The 22918-nt window shown below is 27.6% G+C and overlaps 5 protein-coding genes across 5 annotated transcripts; 2 read left to right on the top strand and 3 right to left on the bottom strand.

Annotated features, from left to right (window-relative positions):
- Window positions 1-270: 270 nt before the first annotated feature.
- OCT59_009645 (uncharacterized protein) lies at window positions 271-1220 on the top strand (the record flags this gene model as incomplete). Its single annotated transcript, XM_066133721.1, has 2 exons — window positions 271-1107; window positions 1209-1220. The coding sequence occupies 2 exons, from the start codon at window positions 271-273 to the stop codon at window positions 1218-1220; spliced, it is 849 nt and encodes a 282-aa protein (XP_066000136.1).
- A 1884-nt stretch (window positions 1221-3104) lies between these two features.
- On the top strand, window positions 3105-3843 carry OCT59_009644 (uncharacterized protein; the record flags this gene model as incomplete). Its single annotated transcript, XM_066133720.1, has 3 exons — window positions 3105-3119; window positions 3190-3295; window positions 3362-3843. 3 exons carry the CDS (start codon window positions 3105-3107, stop codon window positions 3841-3843), a joined length of 603 nt encoding a protein of 200 aa, XP_066000135.1.
- Window positions 3844-8133: 4290 nt separating this feature from the next.
- Window positions 8134-9599, bottom strand: OCT59_009643 (uncharacterized protein). Its single transcript, XM_066133719.1, has one exon. The coding sequence runs from the start codon at window positions 9587-9589 to the stop codon at window positions 8174-8176; it is 1416 nt and encodes a 471-aa protein (XP_066000134.1). The 5' UTR covers window positions 9590-9599; the 3' UTR covers window positions 8134-8173.
- A 1692-nt stretch (window positions 9600-11291) lies between these two features.
- Window positions 11292-12288, bottom strand: OCT59_009642 (uncharacterized protein; the record flags this gene model as incomplete). Its single annotated transcript, XM_025315417.2, has 1 exon — window positions 11292-12288. Exon 1 carries the CDS (start codon window positions 12171-12173, stop codon window positions 11292-11294), a length of 882 nt encoding a protein of 293 aa, XP_025182783.1. The 5' UTR covers window positions 12174-12288.
- A 6751-nt stretch (window positions 12289-19039) lies between these two features.
- OCT59_009641 (uncharacterized protein) lies at window positions 19040-22613 on the bottom strand (the record flags this gene model as incomplete). Its single annotated transcript, XM_025330199.2, has 6 exons — window positions 19040-20955; window positions 21018-21578; window positions 21650-21977; window positions 22079-22254; window positions 22328-22400; window positions 22485-22613. The coding sequence occupies 6 exons, from the start codon at window positions 22611-22613 to the stop codon at window positions 19040-19042; spliced, it is 3183 nt and encodes a 1060-aa protein (XP_025182784.2).
- Window positions 22614-22918: the final 305 nt, after the last annotated feature.

The raw sequence follows: 22918 nt of genomic DNA, 5'->3' as shown, positions 1-22918 counted from the left end.
CAAATCTCAATATGCCCCAAATTGACGATAAGGCCGCTCAAATCCAAACCTTTGTTTAACATAACCCCCCCCTCCAATTGGATAAATAAAGGATAGTTAAACAACACATATTTTATCAATTTGATTGGTTAAAATTAATTATGTGATTTATAATTAAATCACTAAAATTGACCATTAGATCAGCCGTGTTTTACCAATAGATCGGCCGCGACTTTTTATTAACATATAAATGATGCTTTCTCAATTTTGTACCCAAAATCCTGTTGCACAATGGGTTTCTTTGTTGTGTGCGTACTTAAAGAAGCAAAAACAATCGTTTCAGATAAGATTGTAAAGGTATTGCTTACAGACTGTTGCCAGTTTCACAACGTGTTTAATATAGCAACAAATAACCAGTTCGAAAATTTAGGAGGTATTCAGGTATTTTTAAGAAAACCTCCAGAAAAATGGGTTTATGTAGAGGAAGGACTGCAGGGTGATATATCTATGCTATTTGAACTTAATTTTACACATATTAAGTTCATTTTGGAAGCAACTGAAACTACAGTTCAAAAAAGGCCAAATGCATTTGATTTAATTATGAATATTTCACAACGTATTTGTCTTCCAGAACAGAAAAAAGAAGATACTCGCAAGGATTTACTTTATAATAACATCATTAAATTATTTCAAAGTAAAATGGTTGGATGGAGAAACGAAACACAAAATACTTTTGGAAAGAGTTTTGTTGAACGTCTAACAGCGGCATTGTGGTACATAGATCCACATCGTACAAAATTTGCAGAACGATCACTTTTACTTGGAGAATTATTTAATGAATTAGATCAATATCAAAAAGACCAAAATTATAATCTTTATTATTTTACTGGTAAGCATGCTAAATATAATCTTGAGCATGACAAGCTTGAAAAATTAGCTTCTTCATTAGAATTATCAGCAGCACAACCATGGGCAGCTAGTGAAATTTGGGAGAATATTATTGAAGAAGTCTTTATTTTTACATCTTCAATGCGAAAATATGCAAATAACTTAGAACAAATTAATAAATCTATGAAACAAATACACCTGAGTAATACACCAGCACGTCAGCCAGCTAATGATCTAAAGGTATACACAGTAGATTCCTGTCAAAAAATTTATGCACAATACCAACAACTTCAAAATCACCTATCCAATATGGCTAATTATACCGAAATTAATTTGGATAGCTTTTTACCTGAAGATGCAATGCAACGGTACCGTTATATTAAAGATCTTCAGATACAGTTTCCTGTTACTTTATATCGGTATTATCATGGCAATTATCTTGGCACCCTTAATTATATTTGGAAAGTTCCAATTAATCCTGAAAAACGATCAGAAACTGCACAAGCACGTGTACTAGCAACTATTCAAGAAAAATTACCACAATATTTCACTCGACAAATGCGAAAAAAATGCATTAAAAAAGGTTAATTTTATTTGTATTTTACTTGAAAAAATATTCTAAATTAAATGTACTAATAGTTGCATATAATTCTAATAGTATTCATTAGTTAAGAATATTACACCTGCTATTTTACGCATTTTATATTATGATTTAAGTGGCAATGCTGCTGTAACATCAAATGATATTTGTAAAGAGCTGGAAGAACGGCTTCGACTTATGTTAACAATGGAAGATCCTTCAATTATATGTGATTTACGTCAAAATAATGGATTTAAAGGAACAAAATTCGATACTTTTTGGGATGAGATGGGAGCTTATTTTAATGAAGTAAATTATTTTCTTAATTACTTTATTTTATATGTAAAGTATTAATAATTAATTAATTAATTTTCATGTTTTAAGAATTCACCAGCAGTTAATGATCGGCGACATGGAAATATTCTATATATGCCACTTGCTATTTCTATACGTGATCTTCGTGAGATAATCATTAAACGGTTAAATGAAAAACTTATATCTGAAACTGTTTTAATTCCAAGTGAAGAATGGATACGTTTGCAGTTTCAACCAACAAATCCAATAACTGAAAGTGCAAAACAATATACTGGACGTTTTAATATCAAATTTATGGTTCAAGCAAGACAGCTTCGTAAAGACCATCCAGACACACATTACTGTGCAGCTCTTTTTCGGTATTTACGAGAATTTGCAATTTTGTATCAACAGCATGTTTCATTTATATGTGCAGATGATAAACATAAGGTTTCTATTGGAGAGGGTATCAATACTTCTACTGGAGTTCGCAATAGAAAAACTATGGTTTTTCAAGAAACTCCCTTAGTTGCATGTGATCATGATTTTACAAAGTTATCACTTACACCTTCTGTAATATTCTTTTGTAATATTCCCCAATCTATTGAAAATTCATTTTATAGTGGAAAAGTATTTGTTTCATTTAAAGATACAGTATTCCAACCTAGTAGTGCTATCAGACATACTACTGAGTTTTATAACACAATTCTTATTCATCACCTTAACAATATTCCTCCTATTCTATGCCTTTATACTGATGGTGGTCCAGATCATCACACAATATTTGGTTCAGTTCAAATTTCTCTTATTTGTCTTTTTTTACATGGGAATTTTGATATGCTTATTGCTATGCGTACAGCGCCACATCATAGCTGGACCAATCCCGCAGAAAGAATCATGTCTATATTGAATTTAGGATTACAAGGTGTAGCATTAGTTAGAGATACTATGAGTCCAGAATCGGAAACTGCATTTGCTAAATTGGATACATTAGATGAAATTCGTGCTGCTGCTAAAACAAATGAAACTTTGCGGAGTGATTTATGTGAATGTATAACACGTGTATAACAGATATTGGAAGGACGTACAGAAAGATTAGTTTTACATGATGAACCATTTCAGTGCTATGGGCCAGCAGATAAAACTATGATTGATGAATTTTTTAATGTAAGTAATTTAGAAAATTACATATTTTAACATTAATACTGAATATTTATTAATATTTATTCTAATATAACGCATTGTTTTTAGATAATTTTATTGATTGATCAAACCTTAAAGATTTCAGAAACAACAAGTGATATTTTATCAAAAAAAACACAATTACAACAATTTATGAAAACACATTGCAGGCAGCGTCAATATGTTTTTCAGGCAAGTTAGTTTCGTTTTTTAAACATCAATTTAATACATTTATAATAGATAAATTCTCATTATTTTATAAATAGATAAAAAAATGTGGGCAATCGTCATGTACTATTTGTCAATCTGTTCAGCTTCCAGATAACATTTTTGACTCACTTGATTGGCTGCCAGATCCTATCCCTTCTACAAGTGCGTCATAAGATTTTTTTTGTTTTATATATAATATCTTTGACAAACAAAATTCATTAATTGTAGTGGATAAAGATCATTATGCTAACTTTCAGACAGCATATCGGTCAGGAACAACAGAACAATATCGTCCAACACTTATGACAACAATGGCAAATAGTGAACGTGTACCATCATCCATTTTTACAAATACACGAGTTCGTGAGTTTATTCAATGTTTTCAATGTGGAAAGATACGATGTCTTTACAGTGAGCGTGCATTATCAGCTGAAGATAAGATTGCATGCCAAGTTGCCATAGATGATTGGGATTACAGTTGTGGATCACCATTTGTACCAGAGGATAATATTCTATACGACAAAGTTTTTGTAAGAGAAAAAATTAATTGTGAAATGCCAATGGAATTGGCATATTATTCATGCCGAAAAAGTAATACTAATAATTGCGATACTTGCTATTGGTGTGGACATGATAATGAATTGGTAGAACCTCCGGAAAGCCTTAAGTTGAAATACAAATCCTTGTTTCTATGCTGTACATTGTGCTGAAGTGCAGGGAAGGATATTTTTGCACGTGGTGAAATTAAAACTCATACAAGAGCTGCAAAGAAGCGTAAAATTGGTAATTGAATAAAATTTCGGTAATAATTGTTGAATTGTTCAATATAAAGTTTATTTTAAGGGTCGTAACTAAGTAAAGTTAAGATTTTATTAATTTTTCATTAATTTATTTCATAATTTATGTTATTAGTTTAATTTATTTCAATAATTTAATTTTATACGAGTAACTGAAGTAAGGTATTTCAATAATTTAATTTATTTTTATTTTTATTTTTAAATCACAAGCGAACCAAGTTACAGGGGAAAATTACGAGGACTCTATATACTAAAGCCTAAAATAATTAAACAACTAGTAATCAAAACGCCCTAGTGGCGATGTCACCTTGGTGTAAATAAGAGGAAACGAGCGGGATGAACCTTTATTCGAACGAACGCACCAAAGAAAAATAAAAGAACCGTGATAAAAAAATAAACTGAAAAGGAAAATTAAGTGATAAAGTTACAGAAAAAGAAACATTATTAAAAGAATCTATATTATAAAGTAAAAGAAAAGTAGATAAATCTCTATAGATAGTCCAATCTCCCCCGTGTAGAAAATTACTAGACGTCCGTCAAATGTAAGCCATTTCATTAAAGCGTGAGATGTTGTTGCTGTAGAGGGCCATTCGAGGAGTTCTGACAGAAGATGGTATAGTTTAGTTCCTATCAAACGAACCAAAAGAAGTAGTATCAGCAGAAGATCCAGGACATTGTCTTTTATTGGAGCGAGTATGACGTTGGTGAAATTTGTAATAATATTTCTTCTTTAATTTGGTTATTCCTAGGGTAAGTTCCCAGAATAAGCGTAATCTTTCCAGATTAAAGTGTCGATATCTTGCAAATTGGAGATATAAATTCAGGGAAGGCTAGATCACGAATTTGTTTGTGTACTATGTAATTATACAAAAGGGAGGTCAATTCAGTTGGGATTAGGTTGTGTATTAATAAGTAAAAGGGCAAATTAGTTGGGGAATGATCTAAAATTTGTGACATGATGTTGAAAAGTGGGGACGTGTCTAGACGTCTTTCAAGGTCGAAAGTAAGACCAATAGCATGTTTTTCTATGTTGTTGTGAAGAAGTTTCTTGTGTTTGGTCATAATGGATAACATATGCCGATGTGAGCATTAGAGTCAGCATTGTGGTCACAGCCTCTGCATCTTAATTGATGAGTTGGATATAGTTTGGGATAATTGCGTTGTAATATGTCGAGTGTTGGTTTTATTTTTTGATGCGTGATCCTTGAGATTTAGAGAGACGTTCGCTGGTGGGTGACGTTGTAGGATTATATGTGTCCATTTGCTGGTGAAATTCCAATCTATGTGGCCTTCTAAGATGTTGCGTTCAATGGGTTGTAGAGAGGAACGATTGATTAATGAGTTGAATATTTTTGCTTGTGTGTCTAACATTTTGATCGATTATATATAATTTGTTCCATTTAATGAGGCCTAAAGATGTCGGAGCAAAAAATTTGTAATTGACTACGATAGGATCTTTAACGTCAGCACCAGCTTTAGTAAGGCGATCCGCGTGATCGTTAAAAGTGTTGTTGGTATGAGCAGTAACCTTTTCTGAGTTCAACATGAATGCTTCGTGTATTGATAATCCGGAAGATGAGTTTCCAAATCATGAGGAAGTTATTTGTTTGAGTTGTTTTCTTGGGCTATATGTTGGGGTATTGAGTTGTGTATAAAATGTAGAAATACAATTATTGCGGGAGTCTGTGTAGATAGTGCAACTGCTGTTGTATGGTAACGTAATAATGGCAGTCAAGATGCCCATAGCTTCGCTCTATGGTTGATGATGGAAAAAATAAAGTGGAGACATTGTATCCAACCATATCCGCTTGTACAATTATTGAAACCCATTGGTTTGACTGATTAAATTTTGTTTGATATGTGATTTGCTAAGTAAGGAATTGTTAATTGTATTTCAATAATTTAATTAATAAATACAGTAAATAATAATGTGTATCACGTGATTTATTATATGTTTAACTGTTGTTCAAATGCGCCCCCCCCCTCTGATAAATCATGGCTCCGTTATGTTAAACAAAGTTTAGGTTTGGTGCGGCCTAATCATCGATGATTACTATATGTGAAAGGTAATGCTTTGAAAATTCTTAAGGCATTATAAAGATGGGCCGATAATTTAGGCCGATCGTTGATTTGGGGCAATCGTGCACAACATCTATATGGATTAATCATCTACAGATCGACCGAACATTGATTTTACAGCCGTTTTTTAGTATGTCGGATGTCAGATTGTCACGTGAATCAAGATTTTACTTTCCTTAGATATGAGTTTTGGAATAAGATTATTCATTTCTACATTGGTTTTATCTTCTGATATAACTATCGGACTAACCTTCGCGGTTTCAAAGATAACTATATTTGTTTTTTTTGTTGTTTTGATTTCATATTTGTTGATGCAGCTTTTGCATATGTTAACAAAATCTGATCTCTCAGGAACTTTAAGTATAGTAGGTACACTAGCTTTAAACCATGCAAGAAAGGCATAATCTATTGCTTTCTTATATTTTATATATCATTTTTTTGTAATTGGTTTGCGAAGTGATCCTCCTGATTTTTTTATAAGAGTCTTTGGATGCACAAATACAATTATTTCCACTTCTTGCACAAGTTATACAAACTAAACATATCGGACAAATATTAGGACTATAAGTTAAAGATGTAGTCTGAGACTTTATATATATATATATATTTGGAAAAATAAATATAAATATGATATGAATTATGAATCAATGAATTATATCGTTTAACTATTTTAACTATTATCGTTATGAAATAAACAAAGCAAATATAACGTGACAATCCGACATCCGACATACCGGACCGGATATCGGGTTCAAAATTTTACTTTGTCTCGAATAGTATGAAAACAGCTGTAAACATCTTTTTTTAATATTTTTCGGTCTTTTTAGACTGGATCTTTTTTTTTTTAATATTATTCTTTTTTCGGTAGACCGGATCTTTTAACCGAAATTTTTAATAAATTTTTAATATTTTTCAATCAGTTTTTTTGAATTTTTTTCATTTATTTTTATACATATTTTTTTTTTATTACCATATTTTGCGGTTAGTAAATAAGCATCCCTGCCAGAATTAAGCGATTTTGGCCAGAATTATGAGGACCTTGGCCACCATTAAATGCAAAAAAGGGGTAAATTTATATATGTATAGGTATATTATCGTTATCAGTTATTATTTATTTCGTCTTTTAGGTTTTAGATCTGGATACTACTATCTGGATCGAACACTGCAGTCTTACGGTAAGCGTGATTTTTTATTTTTTTATAATTTTTTTATTTTACTAATTTTTTTCTATTTTTTCTTTTTTTCGCTCTTTTACCTCTTATGTTTGGGACCAACATATAATTAAAATAAAAACGTGTTAATAATATATAAGATCTAATTTATTTAAATATAAAGCAAAGATTTTATTGTTATATTGATTTAAACTCATTTAATCCTGTTGCAACGCAACAGGTTAATTGATGTAAGAAATTAAACTAAATTTCACATTATGATATGGATTTTCATTGTCCACTATTTACTACCCATTTATTTAACCTATCACATTATAGCGATGTGCATTTCGCCGATTGAATATATACAAAAGAATTTTTAAAAATAGTACTATGCTACTTAAATCTCTCCCTCCCATCATAAATGTATTTTCGCGTCGGTAGTAGCAGAAAATAAGATGAATTTAACGCAGAATATTTGAGGTAGCAAAAAGGAATTTATGATAAAACATAGAAGTGCAATTAAATGAAAGTATTTCAATAATTTTAACGAATATAAGTATTTGGAAAACAATAATTAATGTTAGAATTCAAATTATTTTTTTTTTGTATCTATTAAAATAATTACTTGAATTTCAAATTTTACAACTCCGTTTTGCGGAAATTTTTTTTTTGGATGTTACTGGATCGGTCTTAGAAATTTGTAGAATATCACGTATAAACAAACGCAGTACGTATATTTTTAATTTTGTATCCTATAAAATAAAATAATTTATCGTTCATAGGCTTAAAATAAGCACTCTGTAAAATTTATTGGTAATGCAATTATAGTTGAAATAATATTACTTTCGTCACTTATTATCTTTGCCATTTGTCGACAAATAAGCACATCCTAAAAATACTTAACGCCTTACATTTATTATCGTAAAAAAAAATAAATTTATTTGTTATAAAAGATTTATACGCATACATATATAATATAAAAAATATATATACTATAATACTCTATCTATTCAATAATCTTCATTATAAACTACAAATCTGAATTTCCTAATGACACCTAATTTAATATAATTTTCAATAATTTTCTTTTTCTCATGATCTTTCATAATTTTAGATGATTTCAAGAAATCTATAATAATTAAAGAAAATGGTTTTTGTTGTTCACGATTACTCCAACTCATAAAAAACCATTCTAATACTTCTGGAAGTAATTGTAATTCCATCTGATGATCATAATGATGTATTAATTTAAAAAAATTTTTGGGTGAATAATTTACGATAACATTAAATAATTCTTTCATATCCATTTTTTGATCAATTAATTTAATACTTTCTAAATGTTGACAATTAACAAAAATAACTTTCAAATCATCATAACCGGATACTGAAGTGGAAAGTACTACAAGATTTGGACAAAATTTTGATATAGATAAATTTAAATCTAAGGCTTTAGTACAATCTTCTAAATAAAGCTTTCTCAAATTCTCTCCGTTTCTCTCCAAGAAATTATTAAAATGTTCAATTTTTGGAACCAAATAACTAAATATTAAAACTTGTAAATTTGGAAAGATAACACGTTGTAATTCTTTAAATGTATCCTCAGTAAAATTACCATTATTGGATGCTAATAGAAGTTCTCGTAAATTTTTTGGAAATGGTAATGGTATAAAATTTTTTATTTCATATACTCCTAATTTAACTGAAGTATTATCAGAAAGTTTTTCTAATAATGGAATTATACTTTTTAAAACTTCACGATCGTGAGATTGATGAAATATCAAATTTTTCAACTTATTTTGAGATAATATTAAATTCATCAATCCATCTGATATATGATGATCAATTACAACACATATTGCTTTTATATTATAACATATTTGTGATAATTGATGAAAAAACTCGGAATAAACATTTGAACGACAGCATAATTCTGAGAGATATTTCAAACTTTCTTGTGATCCAGGATATGAAGTGAATATTATATTCATTGATAATGGATCAATATGTAATGTTTTTAAAGAAGAAATTTGATTCATAAGCAATTTATATATTTCCTGAGCTACGGTTTTAACGGTTAAATCTTTTGGTGAAATAGATTTATTTTTAAGAAGGCGTTCAATCCCACATTTAATATGATAATCTGATAAAACTTTACAAAATGATGCGTAATTAAACATTGGAGGTTTTGATGTTGGAGGTGAAATTATTATTCCATTTATGTTTAAAATTTCTTTCGACTCATCCGGAAGACAAGCAATTAAAGTGCTATAATTACTAGAATCATAATTCCAAACATTACTCCATAATATTTTAACTGAAATGTTACACCAAAGTCGGTTGACTAATAAACATGAACGTAAGGTAATTTTATCTCTATCCAAATATCCAAGAATATCGTTAATACAGTCGGCGAGAAGTTGAGACATTTTGCTAATTGAAAAAAAAAAAAATTTTTTTTTTTTTACTAAAAAAATTATTAGCAAGTATCATAATTAGTTAGATTAAATACATGGCGTACATTTTGATTTGTGTTGTGTTACGTTATTAAGATACAAGAAAATATTTGGTTGATCAAACTTAAAAAGGTTTATTACTGCGGAAATAAAAAAAAACCGGAAAAAAAATTATACTTATAGCATTTTCCTAAATTTCGTATAAATATAAATACGTACACTATCAACATGCCATTGGCGTGGATCAGCGCTGTATTAGAACGTGAAACAATGTCAAATCTACTGAAAATTTAAGATTACAGTATAATAATTATATGTATATATATATATCTCTTTTTTTTCTCACCTAAAAAAATTAAAATCATTTATTCTCCTTTATTTTCACAAAAAAAAAGTGAATTTTGTTTTCTTGTTCTTATTGTTCTTAAATCTAAAAAATTAAAAAATCCCATTTACAAAAATAGAACAATTATTTATTCTATAATCTACATGCAGTGACATGCATGATAATGAAACTATAAATGTTTTTTGTTTTTGCGAATAATTTTATTGTGCTTCGGTTTGCACGACCGCACCCGAATGACCCGATATTCTGAAATTCACGGTATAGTAACTTTCATGTGATCGTAATAAAATTTCGTTACACCGCCTTGCACCCGATGCCTCGACCAAAAAAAGTCATGTGAAATTGAAATATTATTGAATACTGGACATCTTGGTCCAGTACATATTAAGTATAATGTAGTATAATATAGTAAATAACATAAACTATCATGAAAAAATCATCAGACGGATAATTTAGACTTAAGCGCCGTCTCTTGTTTATAGGCGCTTATAATTGAGAAACAAAACTTAATTTTTATATAACTAGTTATAGGTTAAGTAAATAATTAATATTGGCTAAATCACAAAATATATTTCTGGATTATTAATCCAGAAAATAATTAATAATATATCTTATGTTAAAGTGAATCTACGGTCTAACAAAAAAAATGGGACGTGATCCTCCTTGTGATATTTTTAACCTGTACATATTAAATATATGAAGGTCAAAGGATCTTACTTCACTTTCACGTGATAATTGGCGTGACGAGATTTTTTTTTTTTAACTTCCTAACCGTTCGACTGCGCAGACTGAGTATATATTCTAATATTCATAGAAACGAGAAAATTCTTTAAACTTAAATACTTCTTGTTTTTAATTATGGAATTTTCAGGGATAATGAGAAAAACGGTTTTTTTTTGGATTCAAAAATATCAAAATATTGGCCAAAACGTTTAAATTCGATAAAATTAATATTTTATTCACGGGATAAAGTTGCAAATGATTCTGATCAGTCAGTCGGTAGCCGCTAAGATATAGATGATATTTTTGCTGGCGGACCATATAAGAAGAAATATTGGTATATTGAGGGAAGTGTTAAGAAAGTATTGGATGTAAAATTAGGGAAACATCTGGAATAATAAATCATTTTCTCATTAATATTAAAGAATAGTCATTAAACATTTTCAAAACGTATAGACATAAAGCGAAGTAATTGAGTTTTATTATTTATTTGGCTTTATATTAAGCAAAATTTACATTTTATTATTGGAAGCAATAATTTTCATTTTTATTAATTATTGAGTAATATGAAAAAAAATCTAAAAAAATATATATATATAAAAAAAACTATCATATTATTCGTAAAAAGGTATCAACATTTTCATTTGGATTTTCTATTTTTTCTGATTCTAATTTTTTTGATATAGGGGTTATAATTGGAGCGGCATCATTTGTTGTATTCAAATTTGATTGATTTTCACTGAATACTTTCCATTGATTTTCTTTTTCAATGTCCAATTCATCTAATAACGTTTGAGCAAATTTTACAAGGAATTTTCTTCTATCACGAATAATATCAACACCTTCGCTTTGTATTTCATCCAATTTATCAAATGATTTAACAATTTTATTTTCATATTCCAAGAAATTTTTATTGTCGATTGAAATTGGTAAAATTTGTTTCCCATTTTCTTTATCAAATGTTAAATTTCCTAAATATTTCGTTTTTTGAATTTCCTTTAATTCATTCTCAATTTTATGAAGTATATATAATTTATTTAATATTTTATGAGTTTGTTTATTTGCTGATTGATTCTTAATAAAATTATATATTTTATGAGCTGCATTGATTTTAGCTTTTGTTTCGTCCTCATCACTTTGAATTTTTACTTTAAACGATTTTTTTGGTTGATAATTGGTGTTATATGTTGATGCTTCCGGTTGTTTCTGTTGCCTTGCTTTATGATCATAAAATCTTTTCAATCGTTCTAATTCTTGTTCTCTTTCATGTTCTTGTTGTTTTCGTAAAAATTGTTCCCTCAATAATTGTTCCCTTTGGTCTTCTTCATCAAATGGAAAATGATTTCGCGGAGTAGAATAATAAAAAAGTTCAGGTTGATTATAAAATGGGCTATAATTATTATGATAATAAGAACATGGATAATTCCTTGTACGAGGATAAAATGATGGTGGAGTACTTGGTTCGTACATGAAACTTGGATAAGTAAACATCTTTTATCAAAAGAAAAGGAATTTCAAAAAAATATCTGGTGTTAACAAAGAATAAAAAAATTTTTTTTTTTCTTACGTATTTAAAAAAGTTTATTTTGTATTTAAAAAAGTTTATTTTGTTAAAACTAAGAAAAAAAAATTCTTATCATATTTATGGATTTTAATAAAGAAAGTTCTAGACAATTTATAAGTAAAGTTTTTCTAGTAATTTCTTTATTCGAGAAAGTTCTAGATATTTATAGTAATTTTTACGGATTTAGACTAGTCTAGAACCTCCCAGAAGATCCGCATTCCTATTTTGGTCATCATCCGAAAATCCTAATACATATTCAATAATACATATTCTTACTAATGTTTACTCTTTTTTTAATTATCGTTTTCTAATCATTGGAAGTTATTCTAAATGAATAAATAAATATAAGATTGTAGGCGGAATCTGAAAATAAAATGGAGTCATTTCTGGCCCCCTAAATTAGGTTAATATTAAAAAAATCAATGATGGCGCAAGATACTCCGACAAATCAGGATTTTTTTTTGTTTGACACACTAATTATTATGAGAAATGTATTCATATTTAACATAATATTGTAAAGAATGATTTATTATTATTATTATTATTATTTTAAATCGACGCAACAAGTGGAACGAAATAAAGTTTATATTGCCAACCCAAAACAATTGCAAAAGTTTCAAAAATTCGTTGGATAGTTAGTTCATCATTTGGAATTCAAACTGTCTTGGATTTCATTGAGTCTAATCCGATTAAAAACCTGATTTGAATTGGATTCATATTTATAAATCAAAAATCCTGATCTAAAATTTCTATTGAATTGAATATTTATAAATTATAAACCTGATTTAGATTTGGATTGGATTATAAATCTAATCTGTATTTATAAATTAAACATCATGAATGAGATTGTATTGAGTCTAATTCATATTTATAAATTATCTGAGTTGGATTCCAATGAGTCTAATCTGAAGGGTTTCATTAAAGTCCATCCAAATTTATATATTAATAACCTGATTTGGATTTGATTTTATTTGAATTTGATTGAGCCTAAACTGTATTGGTATTCATTAAATTAAAAATCCGAATTGGGAATTGGATTAAGTGCGACATAAGATAAATTAATAATTGAATTCATCGATCGATAAAAAAAAAAGAATTATTTATAATCATCAAATGACACGAAAACTGATCATATTAGTAAGTAACCCGATCCACAATACTATTATGGTACTACCGAAAATTAATAATCCTATCCGCTTATGGGATTAGATTATGTAGATCTCAATCCAATCCAATTGATCGGCAAATCCAAATCCAAAACGAATTAAAATCATTTTTCTGTGTAGCTTAAATGAAACATTATTAACATGTTTATTGCATCAACGCATCAACTTCATAAATCACATGAATAATTATTTAAGGATAAGGAGATCATAATTTGAGCGTAACAAATTTTATTGACAAGAATACACAACTTTAATTAATTAATTATTTAATTAAATATCTTAGAAAATTATATATACATACGATATTGTATTTTAAAGCTATATTATTATTATAAATTTTAATTTTTAAACAAATTTTAAACCGATTGTTAAAATGATAAATATAAATTAAAATGTGAAAAATTAAGAGGTGCCCCCGAAAGTGAATTTTCTTAAAAATATCTTAATTACTTTAGAACCATTGCCTGAATAGTTCAAAAATATTTAATTAAATTCAAAGAAAGTCCGAACTCGTTTATATAAGAATGTGCAGCACGCAAGTAGTAGGATTTTTTAGTAAGAATTTGACGTGACATGAAATTTATTATAAAGAAAAAAATAATCTTTATTATTAGTGTCACATAATAATAGTCGTATGATATACCGGGATCCTCGATATATTAACCATATTGATATAACGAAATTGAGTTTTTGTATATAATAACGGATTTTTTAAAAATTTTATTAATGAACCGGATTGTCCATTATGTCGAGTTTATAAGTAACATAAATTTAAACTAGTTGCTTTTGTTCTAATTGATGCACAATAAGATGTAAGAAAAATTTTTTAGCTGGTGTTCTGGAGCCCATTTTATACTAACTTTACGATGAAAAACATTTATTTTAAGAAACCAGCAAATTATTTTTAAAAAAAATGCCTTATTTTAAAAAGAAACTTTTATTTATGAAACCCAAACAATCATCAAAATAAAAAAATGGCGCATTAAAATTTACAATTTGTAATAGGAAACAACATCATTTACACCGACGATGATACGTACGGTTAAACAATTTTCAAATAAAGGCCGTTCATATTGTAATGAATGTATCTGATCCTAGCTAAAGTTTCAAGAATATTCTCTAATTAGTAATATTAAAGACTCGATTACTATAACTTGTTGAGACAAGGATAAAAAGTTCGCCGAATATTTATTTTTTTTTTATGGTTGATCATCCACTAAATGATTGGACAAAGTAGCAATAATGGTTATTCACAAGAGTTTTGAATGAATTAATACGAATGGTAATATTAAATAATTATATTAAATCATTCCTGTAGTTCTATTTTGTTGAACGCCGTACTAAGAAGACAACTCATATTGTAGTGAATATGATTGGAAACGAGTTATAATGAGTAAATGATAATTAGTCAATAATATGATTAAAATTAATACAAAGGTAAATTTATTCATGAATGTGATGTGTATTCAGGGTTTAAAATAATTTTTAATAGAAACTTAAACTAGTTTCATGATTATAGCAAATTGCGTCCACAAAATATCTCATTTCCGATGAAATGATTCGTGTATTGGATGGTCACAAAATTTTATAATCAATTCTTCATTTTTGGTAAAAAATTCATGCATGGATGGACACAAATTTTATGACCAATTTATCATTTTAGGTCAAAGCTATATTTATACATCTGAAAATATTAGTACTTAATATCATGCTTCAATAGTGAATATTTTTTTGTCGAATTTATCTATTAGTTGAGAACTAGTTCATACATGCTAAAAGAGACCATTTAATGTTGGCGTAACGACAATATAATTACAAAGTTCTACTATATCACAGTCATATGTCGATTTGTGCGCCTTTAAAACGCGATTCCTTCTAAATATTTTGAAAACATATAATCGTTTTAACATTTTACATGTCATATTTTCTTTTGATAACTTCATTTTTTTCTTTTAAAACTTTCTGGAACGCCGACATGCATTAGAGTTTCTAAATGTGAATGATTATTTATTTGTAACTTTCTGGGTTCGAAATAAAAAGTTTCCATGATATTTTTTAATGTAGTGTGAAAATTTTTACAAAAATGTATGGACTTCAACACATTGCGGTGGATTTATGAAATTTGGCAAAAATTAAGCTCTTTCCTAAAAAATGTCAAATAATGACGCATCTTTACACTGGAAAAATTGGTTAGACGCAAGATTTGGGGTACAAAAGGGCTCATTTTTGCCTGTTCATTAATAAATTTGGGACTTAAATAGAAATTTGGTGACTAAAAGACTGTCAAATATTTATTTTATTTGACATGACGGACAAATTTTGAGGTATTTCACATATGTTTGCACCGTTGAAATTTATTGTTTGATTTGAAAAAAAATTGATAGTTGATTTGTTACAGAACTTCATTACTCATGCAATATGCGCTCAACGTATTGTATTATTAAGCACTCTTTACATAATCTCTTTTTTTAATGCATAAAACAATAGTAGCTCTTTATTAAAATCTTTCTTTATCGCAAATATATCGTGCAACGGTTCTTAATACATACCGTAATATATTTTACAAATTTTACAATAAGGAGGGCCAAGATGATACCACCAGGAAAGTTCAAGTCTGACTTTAACATCCTATAAGATCTGCATCAATACTTTCTTTTCATCGTTTATTGATATTTAAGTCGTTCCTTTGAATGTCATTTGCTTTCATGCTTTATTGTGGTTTTTTTGTTTGCAAAAAAAAAAATATTAGTACATAATAAATAAAACAATTATCCTCTTTAAAATGATACTTTGAGGAGAAATTTATAATAAAAAAATCGTTAAAACGAAAATAAAAATTTTTTCTAGATATAAAAATGAGCCATTTTTATTTAAAAAAATTTTCTTTATTATGATAGTTTATTAAAAATCAATGGCAAGGTAAATATTATTGCCCGTAAAAATTTTTTTAAAAAAAACCATTTTGATAAAGTGATAAAAGATAAATATTATAAATATTATTTTTTATTATTTAGTTTCTAACAGACCGTAAAAGACCGGTAAACTTTTTTTTATATAAAGGGAGTTCAATGTCTCCACGAAATACATAATACTTTATAGTGTTATGTGTGATCGTGTATTTACAAAGGAGTTCTGAAGGATGTCGTATTTTAATTTAAAGAAATGACATGCAAGTTGTTAACATAAAAAAAAAAATGTCGTATTTTAATTATGAAAAGTCTGCCGTCCTTGCATTAATATATGAATACATAAACATTATTTTTATTCAATAAAAAAAAATGGGGTTAAAAAATTCTTTTCTATTAGTAACAGTCTATAGACAACTTTCATGACAGAAACCCGGTGCAGAAGAGGAAAGAAGACCCTCTCAGCTGCGTGTAATCTTTTTAGCTAATTAATTTTAAGTTTTTTTCTTTTATAATAGCATGCATTTTATTTCGTATAAAATATATATATTATTAAAATAAAATTTTTTTATTTCATGAAAATATTTTATATCGCCCTTTTAATAACAAGTAAATAAAATAAAATAAAATAAATAAATAATATTTGATATGCAATTTAAAAACGCTAATTATAACAACACCTTTTGGGTTTGACCGTAAGGATGTTAGGAATATTTATTGTTTAGTCTTCAGTCTTTAGTTAAATAGATATATCATGTTCCATTTTTTCCCCACTTATACTGGTTGAATTATAATGACAACGCCTTCAATAACCCTCGCTCCATCATTATTTTATTTTAAGATTTGACGCTGAGATTGAAATTTGGAATATTATATAAAAAGATAGTGACAGTAATTTTTTTAAGTATGAAATTTACTTATAATAATTTTTAAAATATCGTACCTCATTTTAATCATAATAGCACAATAAGAAAACTTCAGTGCATTTAAGGATACAACAAAAAGAGTTAGAAATACTTGAAGGATAGAAAGAAATACGAATTATATTGGTTGTATAAGATGGATTATTAATAGAACTACATGCAAATCTGATATAAACGTCTGTTCGCGCAGAATTTATACTTTGTATTTGAAAAGTTTATTACTATGATGCTTTGTCGCGTCGCATCATTCACCAATATAAGCATTTATGCATTGTGTTATTATAGTACTCAGTATAGTTACTTTTGTGAAACAGTATTCCGATGCAAACTAATGTTGCGAGCGAAACCTAAGAGTTTCGCCAGAGGTCAATTCAGAAACCTGGCGAAGCTAGTTTCGCAAAACCCTTCAAAATTTTAAAACCTTCAAATTTATCGAAATATTTTATGGATATTAATTATTATTTTTTTATAATGTTATACATAGGCAAGAAAGTATGACGAGGGCATTCTGCATTCCAGCACGAATGGCTAATTTAACATCTCTCTTCATATACCCATCCCAACTAAACCGCCCTAGTTTTCCTCTATTTTTGGTTTGAAGGTTTGTCATGTGGTGTTAAAATGGACGAATCTTGAAGTTTTCACTTGGGATTCTTGTGTTAATACAAAAAAAATTTTTTTATTCTTGTATTGCATAGATTTAAGGCTATAAATTCCATGAAAATGATAAAAAACATGGAAAGATAAAACACGGATCAGATTTTTTACAGGGGCATATATATTTATTTGTTAAACACGTTTATCACATCCATTTTATCGTATAATTAATTGGATTATTTCTAAATAATTTAACAATTTTTGTAAAAAATTTTGATAAAAAATTTACGTCATCTTGAAGTAACATCGCATTGTCATTAAGTTATTATATCACGTGGTTTAAAGAGTTCAGAAGGTTACATCAATAGCGGCTAGTTTTGCCAATTTCGTCTTAGCTTTAACCTATCGAAAAGTTTCGGATTTCGCCTTTAAAAGTCCAAATGTTTTAACCCTAGAGCTTGTAACATTAAGGCCTGCAGTAAAAACATAAGTCTTTGACGGTTTACAACTAAAGATGTTAAGTCGGTCTTTTCGATCTTGTTTGTCCTAGCTGGTCTTTGGAAAAGTAACAAAGTTTGCACCTTTAGAATTTTGTGCCATATCTAGTAGTATAGACCAAAGACCGCCAAGTTGCAAAATTTGTGCTCAGCCCTACCCTTTTAAGACTAACATTGGATAATGTTAATAGAAGACCGGGTAAAAAAATGTTTTTTTCCTTAAATTCTTTTTTGTTCTGAATATATATATAGAGTAGCGTCATCAAAGTGGAGTTATGCGGTGTAAGGTTTGATTTGCGTACAATTTAAGATCTTTTTCGTTCATGGTAATATCATCAGATTGCGTATTTTTTTATCAAAATATTTACACGTAACATTTAGTTTGCCTAAATTTTGGCTAATCATGTTATATTTATGTTGCTTATTTAGCCAATCGCATGGCAATAGTTAGCTTTAATTGAAAGACTTTTTCATTTAAGGTTTGATTGAAGAATATTGTTGAAAAATGGTAAATGATTTTTTCATATCATATTTTTAGTAGGTTAAATAAAATTTTGGAATATGGATAATTTACAAGTAATTAATTGATTTTATAAGTTTATCAATAATAAAATTTGTTCTTAAAATTATTAGTAAATTGAAAAAGCAATAAATAAATAATTACTAAAATAGTCCTTATTTATTAAACATTTAATAAAATATTCTTAATTTACTTTACATGAATTGTTTTTATTTCCTTTTTTTTTAAGTTTTTCTAGTTGATTTTGAGCATCTTGATGTCCTTGATCAGCAGATTTTTTGTACCAATAAATTGCTTTATCTATATTTTTAACAATATTCTCATACATTAAGGCAAGATTATATTGGGCCTTACTATCTCCTAAATCCGCTGCCTTTTGAAATAATTCAAATGACTTTTCCTTGTCAATATCGGTTCCAATTCCATAATAATAACAATTTCCCAAACAATTTATTCCATATGCACTTCCTAAATCTGTTGCCTTTTGATATAATTCAAATGCCATTTTTTCATCAATTTCAGTTCCAATTCCTTTTTCATAACAATTTCCTAAATTAATTATTCCATACATTTTTCCTGAATCAGCTAACTTTTGATATAACTCAAATGCCTTTTTCTCATTAATATCAGTTCCAATTCCACATAGATAACAACTTCCTAAATGGTTTATTCCTTTTGAATTTCCTAAATCTGCTGCTCTTTGATATAATTCAAACGCCCTTTTATTATCAATATCAGTTCCAATTCCATCTTTATAACAATTTCCTAAATTATTTATTCCATCTGAATCTCCTAAATCGGCTGCCTTTTGGTATAATTCAAATGCTTTTTTTTTATTAATATCAGTTCCAATTCCATTTTCATAACAATTTCCTAAACTATTTATTCCATATGCATTTCCTAAATCTGCTGCTCTTTGATATAATTCAAATGCCTTTTTCTCATTAATATCAGTTCCAATTCCATTTTCATAACAATTTCCTAAATCATTTATTCCATTTGAATTTCCTAAATCTGCTGCTTTTTGATATAACTCAAACGCCTTTTTTTTATCAATATCAGTTCCAATTCCGCATTCGTAACAATATCCTAAATTATATATTCCATTTGCATCATCTAATTCTGTTGCTTTATGATATAATTCAATTGCCTTTTTTTTATCAATGTCAGTTCCAATTCCATTATAGTAACAATTTCCTAAATTATTTATTCCAGATGCACTTTCTAAATCTGCCGCTCTTTCATATAATTCAAATGCCTTTTTCTTATTAATATCAGTTCCAATTCCATTTTCATAACAATTTCCTAAATTATTTATTCCATTTGAATTTTCTGAATCTGCTGCTTTTTGATATAATTCAAATGCCTTTTTCTTATCAATATCAGTTCCAATTCCTTTTTCATAACAATTTCCTAAATTATTTATTCCATCGGAATTTTCTAAATCTGCTGCTTTTTGATATAATTCAAATGCCTTTCCCTTATCAATATCAGTTCCAATACCACTTATATAACAATGTCCTAAATAAATTATTCCATATACATCTTCTAAATCTGCTGCTTTTTGATATGATTCAAATGCCTTTACTTTATTGATGTCAGTTCCAATTCCATTTTCATAACAATTTCCTAAATAAATCAATCCACATGCATTTTCTGATTCTGCTGTCTTTTGATATAATTCAAATGCTTTTTTCTCATCAATATTAGTTCCAATTCCAACTTGATAACTATATCCTAAATTATTTATTCCAGATGCATTTCCTAAATCTGTTGCTTTTTGATATAATTCAAATGCTTTTTTCTTATCAATATCAGTTCCAATTCCATTTTGATAACAAATTCCCAAATTATTTATTCCATTTGAATTTCCTAAATCTGTTGCTTTTTGATATAATTTAAATGCCTTTTTATTATCAATATTAATACCAATTCCATTTTTATAACAATTTCCTAAATTATTTATTCCATTTGAATTTCCTAAATCTGCTGCTTTTTTATATAATTTAAATGCCACTTGTTTATCAATATTGGTTCCAATTCCTTTTTCATAACAATTTCCTAAATTGTTTATTCCAAATGCATTTCCTAAATCTCTGCCTTTTGATATAATTCAAATGCCTTTTTCTTATCAATGTCAATTCCAATTCCATTTTGATAACAATGTCCTAAATTATTTATTCCAGATACATTTCCACAATCTGTTGCTTTTTGATATAAATCAAATGCCTTTCTCTTATCAATATCAGTTCCAATTCCTAAATGATTAAATTTTCCAAGTAAGACATTATAATTTAAGTGATTTTGATTATCTAATAATAAATTATTAATTTCTTTCAAAGTTATATTTTGTTTATTAAAATAATTTAGGAATTCCAATTTTCCTACTTCATTATTATTAAGAAAATTCATTAAATTATTAACTAGATTCTCAAATTGATTACTTGATGATATTGAAAAATCTATTTCTTTTGTTTTCATCATATTAAAATATTGAGTAGTATTTTTAGATAAATCTTCATGTAATGAAATAATATTTTCAGAAATTTCAACATCTAAATTAGTTTGATGAGTTTGATGGATATTTGGTAATTGAATATCTTTCTTATTATCGTATAAGTTAAAATCTTTTATAATTATATTTTCTTTTGTTATAATCGCTTTTAATTTATCAACAACATGATTGATAGTTGGTCGATTATCAGGTTCAATATTCCAACAATCTATAAAATAATATTTTTTAATTAGAATCATTGTTTATTGTAAATTATATAAAATGTAATTTTATGCATACCGGTATAAATTTTTATATAATCTTCGGGTGTTTTAGGGATAGGTGTCTCTCTAAGGCCCTGTAAAATTCTTAAAGCCAAACAAATATTATATGGTATATCATAAAAAGGGGGTTGACCACTAGATATTTCCCATAATAATATACCGATGCTATAGACATCACTTTTTTCATTTAACACATATGATGTTATATTAAAACTTTTTGGATCAATATAAGGAATTAATCCGAATAATTTTGATTGAGAGTTGGATGTTTCCTCAATTCTTTTTGATAAACCAAAATCTGCTAGTTTAATAGTATTCTGATGGACTAACACATTATTGGAATGCTATTATAAATAATTACATAATTAAATTAATATAAAATATAAAATACTAATGATCATTAAAATAAAATACATAATAATTATAATAATTGTAAAATATTCACCAAATCACGATGCACGATTCCTTCATCATGCAAGCATGATACTGCATAAGCTAGTTGAAATGCAAGATTAAATTTATCACTCCAAGTAAGATTATCAAAATTTTCTTTTAAATATTTTCGGAGAGTACCATTTTCAGCATATTCTATTACCAATGAATATTCTTTTCTTTGATTTTCTTTTTAAAAAAGAAAAAAAAATTACAAATTAGTAATTAAATGATGTAAAATTAATAAAAGAACTTTTTATACCTTTAATGGAGGTTGTGACACCATAAAAACGGATAACATTATCATGAAAATCAACTTCACGTTGAAGTTGAATCTAGGTAATAAATAAAATATTACATCAAAATCCTAAACTTCAGTTTTATATTAATTAATGAAATGTGTTTAACATTATAATTACCTCATGAACAATGGCTTTAGCTGTAGCATCGCTGATATTAAAAAAAGATTTTATTGCGTAACATTTATGAGAATTTTTCCAGTTTGCACGATAAACTTTTCCAAAGCCTCCAGAACCACTCATATTCATAATGTTTAATAAGTTTTTTAGAAATAGCTTCTTCAATCCATTTATTCCAATCATTTGAATTGTTAATAAGTTCAGCTTTGTTAGACATTGTTAGGTACAAGAAAATTCTTAATGCGGGAAAGCTTTTCAAAATTGAATATTTTTTTGTGTTAACTATTTATATAATAGAACGCCAAAAGGTAACTGTCGATCATTTCATTTCTAAATCAAGGATTCATTTTGTGGATGGGAGTGATCATAAATTGTATATTTATTTTATATATTGCAAAAATGTACAGCCAATGAATGAATTTAACCTATTGTTA

This window comes from Rhizophagus irregularis, chromosome 17, assembly GCF_026210795.1.
Source record: "Rhizophagus irregularis chromosome 17, complete sequence".
In the NCBI taxonomy this organism is placed as follows: Eukaryota; Fungi; Glomeromycota; class Glomeromycetes; order Glomerales; family Glomeraceae; genus Rhizophagus; species Rhizophagus irregularis.
This window is presented reverse-complemented; position numbering and strand designations above follow the sequence as displayed.